This window comes from Dendrobates tinctorius, unplaced genomic scaffold (assembly GCF_039654945.1).
Source record: "Dendrobates tinctorius isolate UK_male_01 unplaced genomic scaffold, ASM3965494v1 ptg000116l, whole genome shotgun sequence".
NCBI lineage: Eukaryota > Metazoa > Chordata > Amphibia > Anura > Dendrobatidae > Dendrobates > Dendrobates tinctorius.
In genome coordinates, this window is record NW_027361784.1 from 34,750,553 (window position 1) to 34,765,651 (window position 15,099).

Below are 15,099 nucleotides of genomic sequence, written 5' to 3' on the forward strand. Positions count from 1 at the left end.
CGGTTACGCTTTTAAGGAAATAACTTGCAATAATAAACCCCTCCATGAGAGGGCGCCAGAGGTCTTTTTTCCCAGTTTAGGATTCATGGCCACCTGCGTCTCCGAGGTTAGCAGCGTGTAATTTGTACCTGTAACGGGAGCCGGGCAGAATGTGATATCCATTCCTTTCAGCGAAGAGTTAACATGCGTGTTCACAAAACACTCAATGGCGGCTTTGTCGCAGTCGCACAGGAGTTTCTCACAACCGCTGCCAGACTCTAGGGGGTAAGAAAAACACAAGACCCCATTTATAGATCTGCTTTCCACCATCTGTCCTCCTTTATAATGGCCTGTACAATGCACACAGACCACCGCCAGTCACCTCCGCTGTAACCCTGGCATGCTCTTATTAAAGGGGAATTGTAGTATCACAGAAATACGCTCTAATTACGGTTTACTTGGATTTCAGGTCATTATCAGGTCTTAATTAAGAGAGGTTTCTAAGACCAATATAAAAAATAAAATAATAACCCCTTACCAGGTAAAGAAATTTACAAAAAGTCTTATTATCTAAAATGCAAAAGGTCACAGATGAAAAAAGCAATGCCATCGCTGAAAGCTTTGATCATCTGTGACATTTTTTTTCGGTTATTCCCAAATGTAAAACAAGACAAATGGAGGTAAACGCGGCCTTATCTGGCGACCATTGGACCTCAGAAGCTCCTGGACCGCAGCAGTAAGAATTAATGAAAGTTACCTGTATATCAGAGCTCGTATGCGCACGGTATTAGCCTTCTTTGTAGGAAGCTGTGCCCAACTTACAGAACCCGGTATTATACTGACTAGAGTTGAGCGACTTTTGGTTTTTTAGGGTCGCGTTTCGTTTCGTGAAACCCGACTTTTCCAAAAGTCGGGTCGAGCAAGATCGTCCGATTATAGGGAAAAGTCGGGGTCGTCCCGAAACACGAAACCCAATGTAAGTCAATGGGGAATAAAAGTCGGCAGTGAGAGGAGGACAGGAAACACACCTACAGTGCCCATTTGAATGCCAAAAGCATCAATTCTTCTTACTTAAGCTTGTCAACCTTAATTAACTTCATAATACAAGTTACGCACTGAAAAATGGGGGTTATTTGGCTACAGACTGTGGGGGGGGAGGGCTGGCTCCAGGTTTTCATGTGCCCTGGGCGAAAGAGCGCCCCTTTAACACATACCACAACTCATCATGCTCCGATATGGCAGAGAAATAGCGGTATAGTACAATGAAAAATACCTCACTTTTTACATCTCATGACGAGGCCCATCTATTTCTCCATACAAAATCATTGGTCCCATATAATGTTTGAAACAGTATATGATGAGCTCCACATAATGCTACAGTATATGTTGGTCCCCATGGATGAAGCTCCACTGTCTTATGGGCCCAAATAATGCTCCAAACATAATGGGCCCCATTTCTAATGCTCTAGTGTATAATGGGCCCTGTAAATGCTACTCCAGTGTCTGATGTCCACCTTTGGAATGTTCCAGTGTATGGTGGGCCCCATCTATCATTCTCAGACGGTGTTAGGCCCAGTATGGATTGCACGTGATTGCACAAAGGTTAGAAAGGGTACCGTATCCCCAGATAACATGTATGGATAGCGTACACATTCAAAATATATGTCTCAGGAGGCAGGCTCAGACGGTGTTAGGCCCAGTATGGATTGCACGTGATTGCACAAAGGTTAAAAAGGGTACCGTATCCCCAGATAACATGTATGGATAGTGTACACATTCAAAATATATGTCTCAGGAGGCAGGCTCAGACGGTGTTAGGCCCAGTATGGATTGCACGTGATTGCACAAAGGTTAGAAAGGGTACCGTATCCCCGGATAACATGTATGGATAGCGTACACATTCAAAATATATGTCTCAGGAGGCAGGCTCAGACGGTGTTAGGCCCAGTATGGATTGCACGTGATTGCACAAAGGTTAGAAAGGGTACCGTATCCCCGGATAACATGTATGGATAGCGTACACATTCAAAATATATGTCTATACATCAGGAGGCAGGCTCAGACGGTGTCAGGCACAGTATGGATTTGACGGCCCAGATTACACAGCGGAGGAGCAGGGAGAGGTAAAGATTGCAAATGCTGGGGCCCTGCCCAAGCAAGGGGGGCCCACTCGTGGGCGTCGGTACTGGCACTGGGCCCCTCATAGTACAGCGGTGTGTCTGACGGCGGGTGTGCACCACCACCGTCAGAGACACTTGATTGCACTATGAGGGACCCTGTGCCAGTGCCCACGCCCAAGAGTCGGCCTACCCACCTGTCCAGGGCAACGGCACTCGCACGGTGTCGTGCGCTAGGTGGTGACCCCGGCCATGGGGGGGGAGTCAGTACAGTTAGGGAGTTTTAGAAAGTGGCATATGTTGATGTTGGACATTCAGCTGATGCAAAAGGCGAAATAGGTGAAGTAACAGGAAGAGGTGGACCAAAGCAAGCCATTTTTCTGTCACCCTATGTGTCATCAGGTGAAAGTGGGACAAAATCCTTGGAAACCCATGCGTGGTTCATTTTAATGAAGGTTAGATCATCCACATTTTGGGTTGACAGACGGGTCCTTTTTTCTGTCAGGATTGATCCAGCTGCACTGAAGACTCTTTCCGATAGCACACTTGCAGCTGGGCAAGCGAGCTCCTGTAAGGCATATTGTGCCAATTCAGGCCAGGTGTTCAGTTTAGCGGCCCAATAGTCAAAGGGGAATGACCTGTGTGGGAGAACATCGATATGGGAGGAAAAGTAGTTTGTAACCATAGTTGACAACTGCTGTCTCCTGTCACTTTCCATCGATGCAGTATTACCAGTTGTGTGAGCGGTATTTGAAAAATCAGTCCACAACATTGTCATGAAACCCCTGTCTCCAACGCCACTTCTGCTGTGTGCACCACGAACACCTCTGCCAAGCTGCCCCCGGCCCGTACGGCTCGTGTGAGAACCATCACCGCTGCTGTGTGCTGGGAATGCCTCAAGCAACCGATTTACCTGAGTTGCTTGTTTATTAGCCAATATTAGGTCAAGGTTCTCCTGTGGCATGATGTTTTGTAATTTGCCTTTATAGCGTGGATCCAGGATGCTGGCCAACCAGTAGTCGTCATCGTTCATCATTTTGGCAATGCGGGGGTCCCTTTTTAGGATTCGCAAGGCATAATCTGACATGTGGGCCAATGTTCCCGGTGTCAATGATGCACTGCGAGTGCTGGGTGGAGGAGCACTTTCTGGCAAATCCACATCCCTCCAGTCACGCACAAACCCTGTACCAGACCTTGCCACGCCAACATTTTCACTTGATGCATCCTCCTTCCCTAAGTAATCATCCCCATCATCATCCTCCTCCTCCTCTTCTTCCTCCACCTCTTCCAGGAGAGGTCCCTGAGCAGACAATGGCTGAATGTCATCAAGGATTCCCTCCTCCTCTTCCTCCTCATCAACATTGGCTGCAGACGCCTGCTCCTTAAGGTGCGTCAAAGTTTGCATGAGCAGACGCATAAGTGGGATGCTCATGCTTAGGATGGCGTCGTCTGCGCTTACCAGCCGTGTGCATTCCTCAAAACACTGAAGGACTTTACAAAGGTCTTTCAGCTTCGACCACTGCACGCCTGTCAACTCCATGTCTGCTCTCAAAGTGCCTGGCCGTGTATCCTCCCACAAATGCATTATGGCCTGCCTCTGCTCGCACAGCCGCTCCACCATGTGCAGGGTGGAGTTCCACCTTGTTGCAATGTCGATAATGAGGCGGTGGTTGGGAAGGTGGAGCAATCGCTGCAGCTTCTGCATACGAACGGAGTGTACAGGCGACCGGCGGATGTGCGCGTACAGTCTTCGCACCTTCTGGAGCAGGGCTGTTAACTCCGGATAATTTTTGAGGAAGCACTGCACCACCAGGTTCAAGGTGTGAGCCAAGCAAGGTATGTGGCTGAGTTTTGAAAGGGCTATGGCTGCCACAAAATTACGGCCGTTATCACTAACTACCTTGCCTGCCTCAAGATGTACGCTGCCCAGCCATGACTCAGTTTGTCGCTTCAAGTACTCGGCCAGCACCTCGGCGGTGTGTCTGTCGCCCAAACACATCATCTGCAACACAGCCTGCTGACGCTTTCCACTAGCTGCTCGATAGGGGGACACATCGTGTGCAACAGTGGCAGCTGCAGATGGAGTGCTCGTACGACTGCGCTCTGTGGACGAGCTTTCGCTTCTGGAGGAGGAGGAGGAGGGTCAAACGCCTACAGCCAACTGTTTCCTATACCGTGGGCTAGGCAGCACTGTCCCACCACCGCTGTCCCCTGTGGACCCTGCATCCACCACATTAACCCAGTGCGCAGTGATGGACACGTAACGGCCCTGGCCATGCCGACTGGACCATGCATCAGTTGTGAGGTGCACCTTTCCGCTCACTGACTGCTTGAGTGCATGGACAATGCGGTCTTTCACATGATGGTGGAGGGCTGGGATGGCTTTGCGAGAGAAGAAGTGGCGACTGGGTAGGTCATAGCGTGGTACTGCATAGGCCATGAGTTCGCGGAAAGCTGTGCTTTCCACCAACCGAAAGGGCATCATCTCAAACGAGATTAGTTTGGCAATGTGGGCGTTCAAACCCAGTGTACGCGGATGAGAGACTAAGTACTTTCTTGACCTACTCATAGTGTCTGGGAGGGTGAGCTGGACTTGAGAGCTGCATATGGTGGAAGTAGCGGTGGACAGGGCGGACTGAGAGAGGGTTGATGATGGTGATGGAGTTGGTGTTCTTTCTGATGGCCTAGAATCAGTCTTTCGTTGATATAACAGTGGGATTCCCTGACTGCTGTGGTCTTGCAACGACACCTCAACATTTGCTGCTGTGCTAACCGGTGGGCTTACAGTGGGGGAAACAATGTAGCGTTGCTGACTACCTTCGTTGTGATCAGTTGCACATGTGGCACTTGAGGTTTGGTGTTGTGTCCACGCTTGCAAGTGCATGCTGGTTAAATGTCTAAGCATGCAACTGGTATTCAAATTTTTCAGATTTTTCCCTCGGCTAAAGGTCTTTGCGCACTTCTTACAGATAACCTTGGCCTGATCATGAGGATTTTGTTCAAAAAAGTGCCACACTGCACTCTTCCTACTTTGGCAGACATTTTGCGGCCTAGCACTCTGTGATCTTTTGACCCTCTGGACAAGCTGTCCAGCAACTCTTTTGATGTTTGGAACCTGTCTTTGGAGTGCTCCGGGCCTGCCAGATAACAGCTGTTGCGATGTCGATGTCTGCTGTGGATGCTCCTCATCTGAGCTATTGGAAGCAGCACCCTCTTCCCCCAATGGATGCCAATCTGGGTCAACAACTGGGTCATCCATCACCTCCTCTTCTATGTCATGTGCACCTTCCTCTGTGTCACCGTGTATGGTGGTATAGTGTGCGGGAAGGGGCACCTGAGTCTCATCAGGGTCAGAATCTGGCTCTGTACACTGCGAGGACAATGTAGTGCTCTGAGTGAATGTACCAGCAGAATCATCCATCAGCGGCTGTGCATCAGTGCACTCCATGTCAGATTCATCTTGGCCTGGGTAATTCACCATTTGACTTGATAATCCAGGCATGGTATGTGAAAACAGCTCCATGGAGTAATCAGTAGTATGGCCTGCGTCATCCTTCAATCTTGGTTGGGGTGAAGGACACAAGGAAAGGTGTGGTTCATGAACATGAGCCTCCAATGACGACTCAGTGCTTTTACTTTTTACAACTGAAGAAGAGGAGGTGATAGAGCTGGAGGCTGAGTCAGCAATGTAAGACAAAACTTTTTCCTGATGCTCTGGCTTTAAAAGCGGTTTGCCAACTCCTAGAAAACTAAGCATTCGAGGCCTTATGTAGCCAGACGATGACGCAGGGTCAGCACCTCCTGCATTCGGTCCTATTTTGCTCTTGCCACTACCATCAGATCCACCACCAACACCATCATTACCAGCTGCCAACCCCCGCCCAATTCCACGGCCTCTTCCACCAGCCTTCCTCATTTTTGGTAGAAATGTAGACAAAATCCAACAAACTATATAGTAATGTAAAACAAGGTACAAGGTGTCTATAGGACAGGGGAGATTTTGAATTTCTGCAGACACTTGTGGACACTGGACACTTTTGGATTGTGTGAGGCCCACTGATATCTGAGCGCTATGTGACAGGCTCGATGGCACAGCTGTGACCAAAGTGACTAGAGGATAAGGGAGATTTTGAATCTCTGCACACACTTTTGGACACTGGACACTTTTGGATTGTGTGAGGCCCAATGAATATCTGAGCGCTATGTGACAGGCTCGATAGCACAGCTGTGACCAAAGTGACTAGAGGATAAGGGAGATTTTGAATCTCTGCACACACTTTTGGACACTGGATGGACACTTTTGGATTGTGTGAGGCCCACTGATATCTGAGCGCTATGTGACAGGCTCGATGGCACAGCTGTGACCAAAGTGACTAGAGGATAAGGGAGATTTTGAATCTCTGCACACACTTTTGGACACTGGACACTTTTGGATTGTGTGAGGCCCAATGAATATCTGAGCGCTATCTGACAGGCTCGATAGCACAGCTGTGACCAAAGTGACTAGAGGATAAGGGAGATTTTGAATCTCTGCACACACTTTTGGACACTGGATGGACACTTTTGGATTGTGTGAGGCCCACTGATATCTGAGCGCTATGTGACAGGCTCGATGGCACAGCTGTGACCAAAGTGACTAGAGGATAAGGGAGATTTTGAATCTCTGCACACACTTTTGGACACTGGACACTTTTGGATTGTGTGAGGCCCAATGAATATCTGAGCGCTATGTGACAGGCTCGATGGCACAGCTGTGACAAAAGTGACTAGAGGATAAGGGAGATTTTGAATCTCTGCACACACTTTTGGACACTGGATGGACACTTTTGGATTGTGTGAGGCCCACTGATATCTGAGCGCTATGTGACAGGCTCGATGGCACAGCTGTGACCAAGGTGACTAGAGGATAAGGGAGATTTTGAATCTCTGCACACACTTTTGGACACTGGATGGACACTTTTGGATTGTGTGAGGCCCACTGATATCTGAGTGCTATGTGACAGGCTCGATGGCACAGCTGTGACCAAAGTGACTAGAGGATAAGGGAGATTTTGAATCTCTGCACACACTTTTGGACACTGGACATTTTTGGATTGTGTGAGGCCCAATGAATATCTGAGCGCTATGTGACAGGCTCGATGGCACAGCTGTGACAAAAGTGACTAGAGGATAAGGGAGATTTTGAATCTCTGCACACACTTTTGGACACTGGATGGACACTTTTGGATTGTGTGAGGCCCACTGATATCTGAGCGCTATGTGACAGGCTCGATGGCACAGCTGTGACCAAAGTGACTAGAGGATAAGGGAGATTTTGAATCTCTGCACACACTTTTGGACACTGGATGGACACTTTTGGATTGTGTGAGGCCCACTGATATCTGAGCGCTATGTGACAGGCTCGATGGCACAGCTGTGACCAAAGTGACTAGAGGATAAGGGAGATTTTGAATCTCTGCACACACTTTTGGTCACTGGACACTTTTGGATTGTGTGAGGCCCACTGATATCTGAGTGCTATGTGACAGGCTCGATGGCACAGCTGTGACCAAAGTGACTAGAGGATAAGGGAGATTTTGAATCTCTGCACACACTTTTGGACACTGGATGGACACTTTTGGATTGTGTGAGGCCCACTGATATCTGAGCGCTATGTGACAGGCTCGATGGCACAGCTGTGACCAAAGTGACTAGAGGATAAGGGAGATTTTGAATCTCTGCACACACTTTTGGACACTGGACACTTTTGGATTGTGTGAGTCCCACTGATATCTGAGCGCTATGTGACAGGCTCGATGGCACAGCTGTGACCAAAGTGACTAGAGGATAAGGGAGATTTTGAATCTCTGCACACACTTTTGGACACTGGATGGACACTTTTGGATTGTGTGAGGCCCACTGATATCTGAGCGCTATGTGACAGGCTCGATGGCACAGCTGTGACCAAAGTGACTAGAGGATAAGGGAGATTTTGAATCTCTGCACACACTTTTGGACACTGGACACTTTTGGATTGTGTGAGGCCCAATGAATATCTGAGCGCTATGTGACAGGCTCGATGGCACAGCTGTGACAAAAGTGACTAGAGGATAAGGGAGATTTTGAATCTCTGCACACACTTTTGGACACTGGATGGACACTTTTGGATTGTGTGAGGCCCACTGATATCTGAGCGCTATGTGACAGGCTCGATGGCACAGCTGTGACCAAAGTGACTAGAGGATAAGGGAGATTTTGAATCTCTGCACACACTTTTGGACACTGGATGGACACTTTTGGATTGTGTGAGGCCCACTGATATCTGAGCGCTATGTGACAGGCTCGATGGCACAGCTGTGACCAAAGTGACTAGAGGATAAGGGAGATTTTGAATCTCTGCAAAAACTTTTGGACACTGGACACTTTTGGATTGTGTGAGGCCCAATGAATATCTGAGCGCTATGTGACAGGCTCGATGGCACAGCTGTGACAAAAGTGACTAGAGGATAAGGGAGATTGGATTGCTTTTAAAAAAGCAGTTTGCGGAGCAGTGGGTAAACAGCAATGCAAGAATGTCAGGAAGCCTTAGAAGGCAGCCCAACAACCAACACCACTGATACCCCACTATATAGCCTCCCCTTGCACTGCACACACAGTGACTGGTGTGTTGTGCAGGCCAAATTGGTAGCAGCAGAAGCAGTTTTTTTGTCTTCTCAGCAGGACAAAAAAAAAAAAATTGGGATTGCTTTTAAAAAAGCAGTTTGCGGAGCAGTGGGTAAACAGCAATGCAGGAATGTCAGGAAGCCTTAGAAGGCAGCCCAACAACCAACACCACTGATACACCACTATATAGCCTCCCTTTGCACTGCACACACAGTGACTGGTGTGTTGTGCAGGCCAAATCGCTAGCAGCAGAAGCAGTTTTTTTGTCTTCTTCCCTGCCTAACGCTCTCCCTACAGAATCAGCAGCAACCTCTCCCTATACTAAGATCGGCAGAAGTAAGATGGCGGTCGGCGTGCACGCCCTTTTATACCCCCTGTGACGCCCACCAAAGCAAGCCAATCACTTGCATGCCCTTCTGAAAGATGGTGGTGACCCATGCCTATGTCATCACGTTGCCCACAGTGTCCGTGGATTCTGATTGGCTGAAAAAGAGCGCAAAACAAACTTTTGAAACGCGACTTTGGCGCGTAAGTCGCCGACCTCGTGGCCGACCTCATCCTAGGGTCGGGTTTCGTTTCATGAAACCCGACTTTGCCAAAAGTCGGCGACTTTTGAATTTTTTCGACTCGTTTCGCTCAACTCTAATACTGACCAATATGTGACAGTTAGGTCCATATATATTTGGACAGAGACAACATTTTTCTAATTTTGGTTGTAGACATTACCACAATGAATTTTAAACAAAACAGTTCAGATGCAGTTGAAGTTCAGACTTTCAGTTTTCATTTGAGGGTATCCACATTAAACTTGGATGAAGGGTTTAGGAGTTTCAGCTCCTTAACATGTCCCACCCTGTTTTTAAAGGGACCAAAAGTAATTGGACAGATTAAATAAAATGTTCATTTCTAGTACTTGGTTGAAAACCCTTTGTTGGCAATGACTGCCTGAAGTCTTGAACTCATGGTCATCACCAGGCGCTGTGTTTCCTCCTTTTTGATGCTCTGCCCGGCCTTCACTGCGGTGGTTTTCAGTTGCTGTTTGGTTGTGGGCCTTTCTGTCTGAAGTTTAGTCTTTAACAAGTGAAATGCATGCTCAATTGGGTTGAGATCAGGTGACTGACTTGGCCATTCAAGAATATTCCACTTCTTTGCTTTAATAAACTCCTGGGTTGCTTTGGCTTTATGTTTTGGGTCATTGTCCATCTGTAGTATGAAATGACGAGCAATCAGTTTGGCTGCATTTGGCTGGATCTGAGCACACAGTATGGCTCTGAGTACCTCAGAATTCATTCAGCTGCTTCTGTCCTGTGTCACATCATCAATAAACACTAGTGACCCAGTGCCACCGGCGGCCATGCATGCCCAAGCCATCACACTGCCTCCGTCGTGCTTTACAGATGATGTGGTATGCTTTGGATCATGAGCTGTACCACACCTTCACCATACTTTTCTCTTTCCATCATTCTGGTAGAGGTTGATCTTGGTTTCATCTGTCAAAGAACGTTCTTCCAGAACTGTGCTGGCTTTTTTAGATGTTTTTTAGCAAAGTCCAGTCTAGCCTTTTTATTCTTGATGCTTATGAGTGGCTTGCACCGTGCAGTGAACCCTCTGTATTTACTTTCATGCAGTCTTCTCTTTATGGTAGATTTGGATATTGATACTCTTCCTACCTCCTGGAGAGTGTTGGTCACTTGGTTGGCTGTTGTGAAGGGGTTTCTTTTCACCATGGAGACTATTCTGCAATCATCCACCACTGTTGTCTTCCGTGGGCGCCCAGGTCTTTTTGCACTGATGAGTTCACCAGTGCTTGCTTTCTTTCTCAGGATGTACCAAACTGTAGATTTTGCCACTCCTAATGTTGTAGCAATTTCTCGGATGGGTTTTTTCTGTTTTTGCAGCTTAAGGATGGTTTGTTTCACCTGCATGGACCGCTCCTTTGACCGCATGTTTCCTTCACAGCAAAACCTTCCAAATGCGAGCACCACACCTCAAATCAACTCCAGGCCTTTTATCTGCTTAATTGAGAATTACATAATGAAGGGATTGCCCACACCTGTCCATGAAATAGCCTTGGAGTCAATTGTCCAATTACTTTTGGTCCCTTTAAAAACAGGGTGGCACATGTTAAGGAGCTGAAACTCCTAAACCTTTCATCCAATTTTAATGTGGATACTCTCAAATGAAAGCTGAAAGTCTGAACTTCAACTGCATCTGAATTGTTTTGTTTAAAATTCATTGTGGTAATGTCTAGAACCAAAATTACAAAAATGTTGTCTCTGTCCAAATATATATGGACCTAACTGTATGAGCTCCGCTCCCAGGAAGGCCCAGAAAGTCCAATTTTGGATGTGATTTTGCTAAAGGTATGGAATCTGGGGGCCTAGCTGTAGAGGGTGCAAGGATAGAGTGGTTGCACCTGTGCCCTGCCATCTGAAGGACCCAAAGGCCAAGTAAGAAGACAACAGTAATAGTAGTATGGGCCCAGTTCTTTCATTGGATTTCAAGAGTAACTTTCATTTTTTTGTAATCATAAATCAAGAGTAGACATGAAAATTAGAAACTCTGTAATATTTTTATCAGAGAAATCTGCTTCTTTTTCCTCCTAATCTTTCGCTTTTTTAAAATGGTCCTTCAGTTAATACAATTGTTTCCCATTACTGAGCTAGGAGACGACAGTTGGTGCTCATACAGTTCTATGGAGAGCTTGTGTCTGCCTCTAGCTCCTCCCTCCTACAAAGAATCTTATAGGCACCAACAGTCATCTCCTATCTCTCTTAATGGAGAAGAACATTCTTCACTGAATACAGATTTGTCAGACTTTACCCCTGAATTGAGGAGAAAGAAGTAAATTTCTCTCATTAGATATATTACAGAGTTGTTCCTTTTCATGTGTAATATTGATTAATGGAATAAAAATTGTAATGATGTGTACTGAAGTTACATATCTGCTCAGAGAAAGGACGATTTTGCAGGGCAACTATCAAGGCAGTAAGGTGGTTCCCATGTCAGGGGTCCAAACCCTCCTGTGGTCTTCTGACTCCCAGACTTTACTGACCGGTCACTTCTTGGCTCCTACAAAAGGGCCCTATTTAATAGGTAATCATGGGCTTCCTGTTTCTTACCACCGGTGCTTCATGTTCCAGAAATGTAAACTAGTATTCTGTTTCATCTGCCCTATGGACTTGCCAAATGAATAATTTGCGCTTTTGCTTAAATATGACATCATTTTTAGATGAGCTAATCGTTTCACATTTGATTTCACCAGTTTTCCAAGAAATTTCGATTTATCGTGAATCAAAAGTATTGTTGTATCGAATCGCATATGGCACTTTGACGCTCCTATCTTTCTTTCCACACCAATTATATCTGTATTATTCTCTTTTCCTCCTACACTAATCTTCTCTGCTCTGCTGCCATACACTATATGTCATGTTTATTCAGTGTTTTATGGCTTTCTCTTCCTATCTCTTTTGCTGAGATATGACATCCTCTCACTATCCAGATTTACTGCAAAATGGCAGCTGCATTCCCTTCCTCGGCTTTTATACAGGCTGTAATAGTCCTTTCAGATGGGTTGTGCTGCACCATGGGATGTGATAGTTGTAATGCATTATGGGGAAGCCTGTGTGGCCGGTCTGTGGCTCATATTTTCCCATATGTAGCCCAAATATATCTGATAATAGCCAAGAAAAATATTTGGAATTGAGAGTCTTCAGACAACCACTGAGGACTCTCAATTCCAAATACTTTTCTATCTACTGGCTAACACGGTACAAAGACATACATCTTTCCTGATACCAGCCATACATTTATCTCATGCATAACTCCATGGAGTGTCCTTCAAAAATAGCATTATTCTTCCCATCCATTTTTTCTATGAAATGTTGCAAAAAAAAAACCCCCAATAAATATCATATATAATTTTTTTTTCAATTTACTGTAATATTGTATTTCAAAAGACAAGGAGGAACAGGTGGAAAAACTCCTGCCATAGATGGAAACTTTAGTCATCAACTAGAGGCGGAACAGAGGTTTCTATATAGGAAAAAATACAGAATATATTGTCCTTCCATAAATTAATGTATAATTACTGGAATAGGCATTTATATTTCATTTGACTGTAGTTACACAATATTCAGCAAAAAAAATCCAATAGCAACTAAGGCCGGGATCATAGGAGAGTATGAAAAAATGTACGTTTATAACCCACAATGAAACCGTGGACGTTTCTTCCATATTGTCATCCGTGTGCCATCTGTATACTATCTGTAAGTCTGTTTTTTTTTTTTTTAAAGCTCATTCAGACAAGCATATGAAATGTCCATGTGCTGTCCATACGCAAAACGAGCAGCCTGCGAACAAGGAGACTGTATTTGACCTTTTTACTAAATTGTTCATGTAAAAATGGATGTAAAAAAAGCAAATAAAGCATGGTGGCTCAGTGGTTAGCACTGCAGCGCTGGAGTCCTGGGTTCAAATCCCACCAAGGACAACATCTGCAAGGAGTTTGTATGTTCTCCCCGTGTTTGCGTGGGTTTCCTCCGGGCACTCCGGTTTCCTCCCACATTCCAAAGACATACTGAGAGGGAATTTAGATTGTGAGCCCCATCGGGGACAGTGATGATAATGTGTGCAAACTGTAAAGCGCTGCAGAATATGTTAGCGCTAAATAAAGATTATTATTATTATTATTATTATTAAAAATGGACATACGGATGACACACAAACGTGAACAATAGAGATACGGATAATACACGGAAGTGAAAAAACGGAGATACGACATACAGATAATACACGGAAGTAAAGAATGGACATACGGATAACACACGGAATTGAAAAATGGAGATACAGGTGCAATATCAATGTAAAAACAATTTTTTTCAAGACAAAAATTGGACAGTTTGGTATACCCTCATCTAAACCCGGCCTTACATCCATATGAGAGCCGTAAGTTCATGTTTTACAGTCATGTGACCATTTTTTACATCTGTTCGATATCTATATTTCTGTTTTTTTTACATCCATATTACAGTTTTTCTCATCCGTTTTATACATCAACTGTTAAAAATAAAATAATATTCCAAAACATCTTAAGTTAACAATTGCAATGGATCTGTAAAACACACAAGGTGTCTGTATGGCATCCATATTTTTTGCATACCTATTGAGTTTAAGTGTAAGTCTGGCATGGGAAACGGAACAGACTAGTGCAAGTTGCAATTTTTTATACTTGGACCACAGTTCACATGAACGACCCCATTGGCCCATGTAGGTCATGTGCTGTCCGTATGATATCAGGTTTTCATATAAGAAGCACACAGATATGTAATATGCGTCTGAATGAGCCCAAATCTTCAGGCTTCTCTGCTCACCATTGCCTACCATCACTCCATAGACTTGCACTACAATATAATACTTAACGAGTCCATGATCCAGATCCAAAAATCTAAATTGATCACATTCCTCTATCCACCCTATATGCAGCAGAGTCCACCCCTGAGGTGCCCATCTCATCTTACCACATGTCAGGTTCTTTGTGAGACAAGTGACATCTGCACTAATTTTAGAAGGGTCCCAAACGCAATCCATCTCCAGAGCTTCTTCATAACACTTGCGATGCTGAAAACAGCAACTGAAATAAAAACAAAACAAAGGTTTTATGGTGTCACCTGGGATGACAAGGGGTTTATTCTTAATTATGCCAGATGTATTGTTCAGTAGGTCATTGGACATGAGCCATTGTTCATATGAGGTGGCAAAGTCAATTACAATATATTAAGTGAATTACCACTAATTAAGTGAATGAATATTCACTGCACTTCACGCCCATAGGTGTGGAGGGCAGTGCATATTCATTCCCTTAAGTAGCGGGCACAGGGGATCGCCAGGCTGCTGCAGGAAGCCGGCGGCTACGACTACTGTGCCCGCTCTTGAAGAGAAATGAATATTCACTGCGAGGTCAGTGAATAATCAAGTCTCTTTAGCAGCGGGCACAGGCTTTAGCTGCAGCAGCTGGATCCTGCCTCATGTGACCCACTGCTCCACCCCTTCTGCTCCCCCTCCATCCTCTGGGACCCTCACTCGAGTATAAGCCGAGGGGAGCTTTTTCAGCACAAAAAATGTGCTTAAAAACTCCGCTTATACTCGACTATATACGGGAGATACAAATGGAGACTAATAGAGATTATAACCAAAAGATAAATACACCTAAAATATAACTTTTATTCATACATAAGTCTTGCAGTATATAGGATCAAGGACACATCTCCATGAGATTCTTGAACATAGATAAGGAGAAAGACAATTTAAAGGGGTGAGGGAAGTATATTCACCCTCATTTGCCCTACGTTACAGGTTGGCA

General features: G+C 45.3%; 1 protein-coding gene across 1 annotated transcript in view; it reads right to left on the bottom strand.

Moving 5' to 3' along the window:
- Positions 1 to 15,099, bottom strand: part of OC90 (otoconin 90) — a 180,448-nt gene that overhangs the window by 88,992 nt on the left and 76,357 nt on the right. The window contains exons 5-6 of the mRNA XM_073590433.1: positions 14,258 to 14,370; positions 129 to 257 (exon numbers count right to left, since the gene is read on the bottom strand). Of these exons, the coding sequence (XP_073446534.1) occupies positions 129 to 257; positions 14,258 to 14,370 (242 nt within the window). The remainder of the gene's footprint in view (positions 1 to 128; positions 258 to 14,257; positions 14,371 to 15,099) is intronic.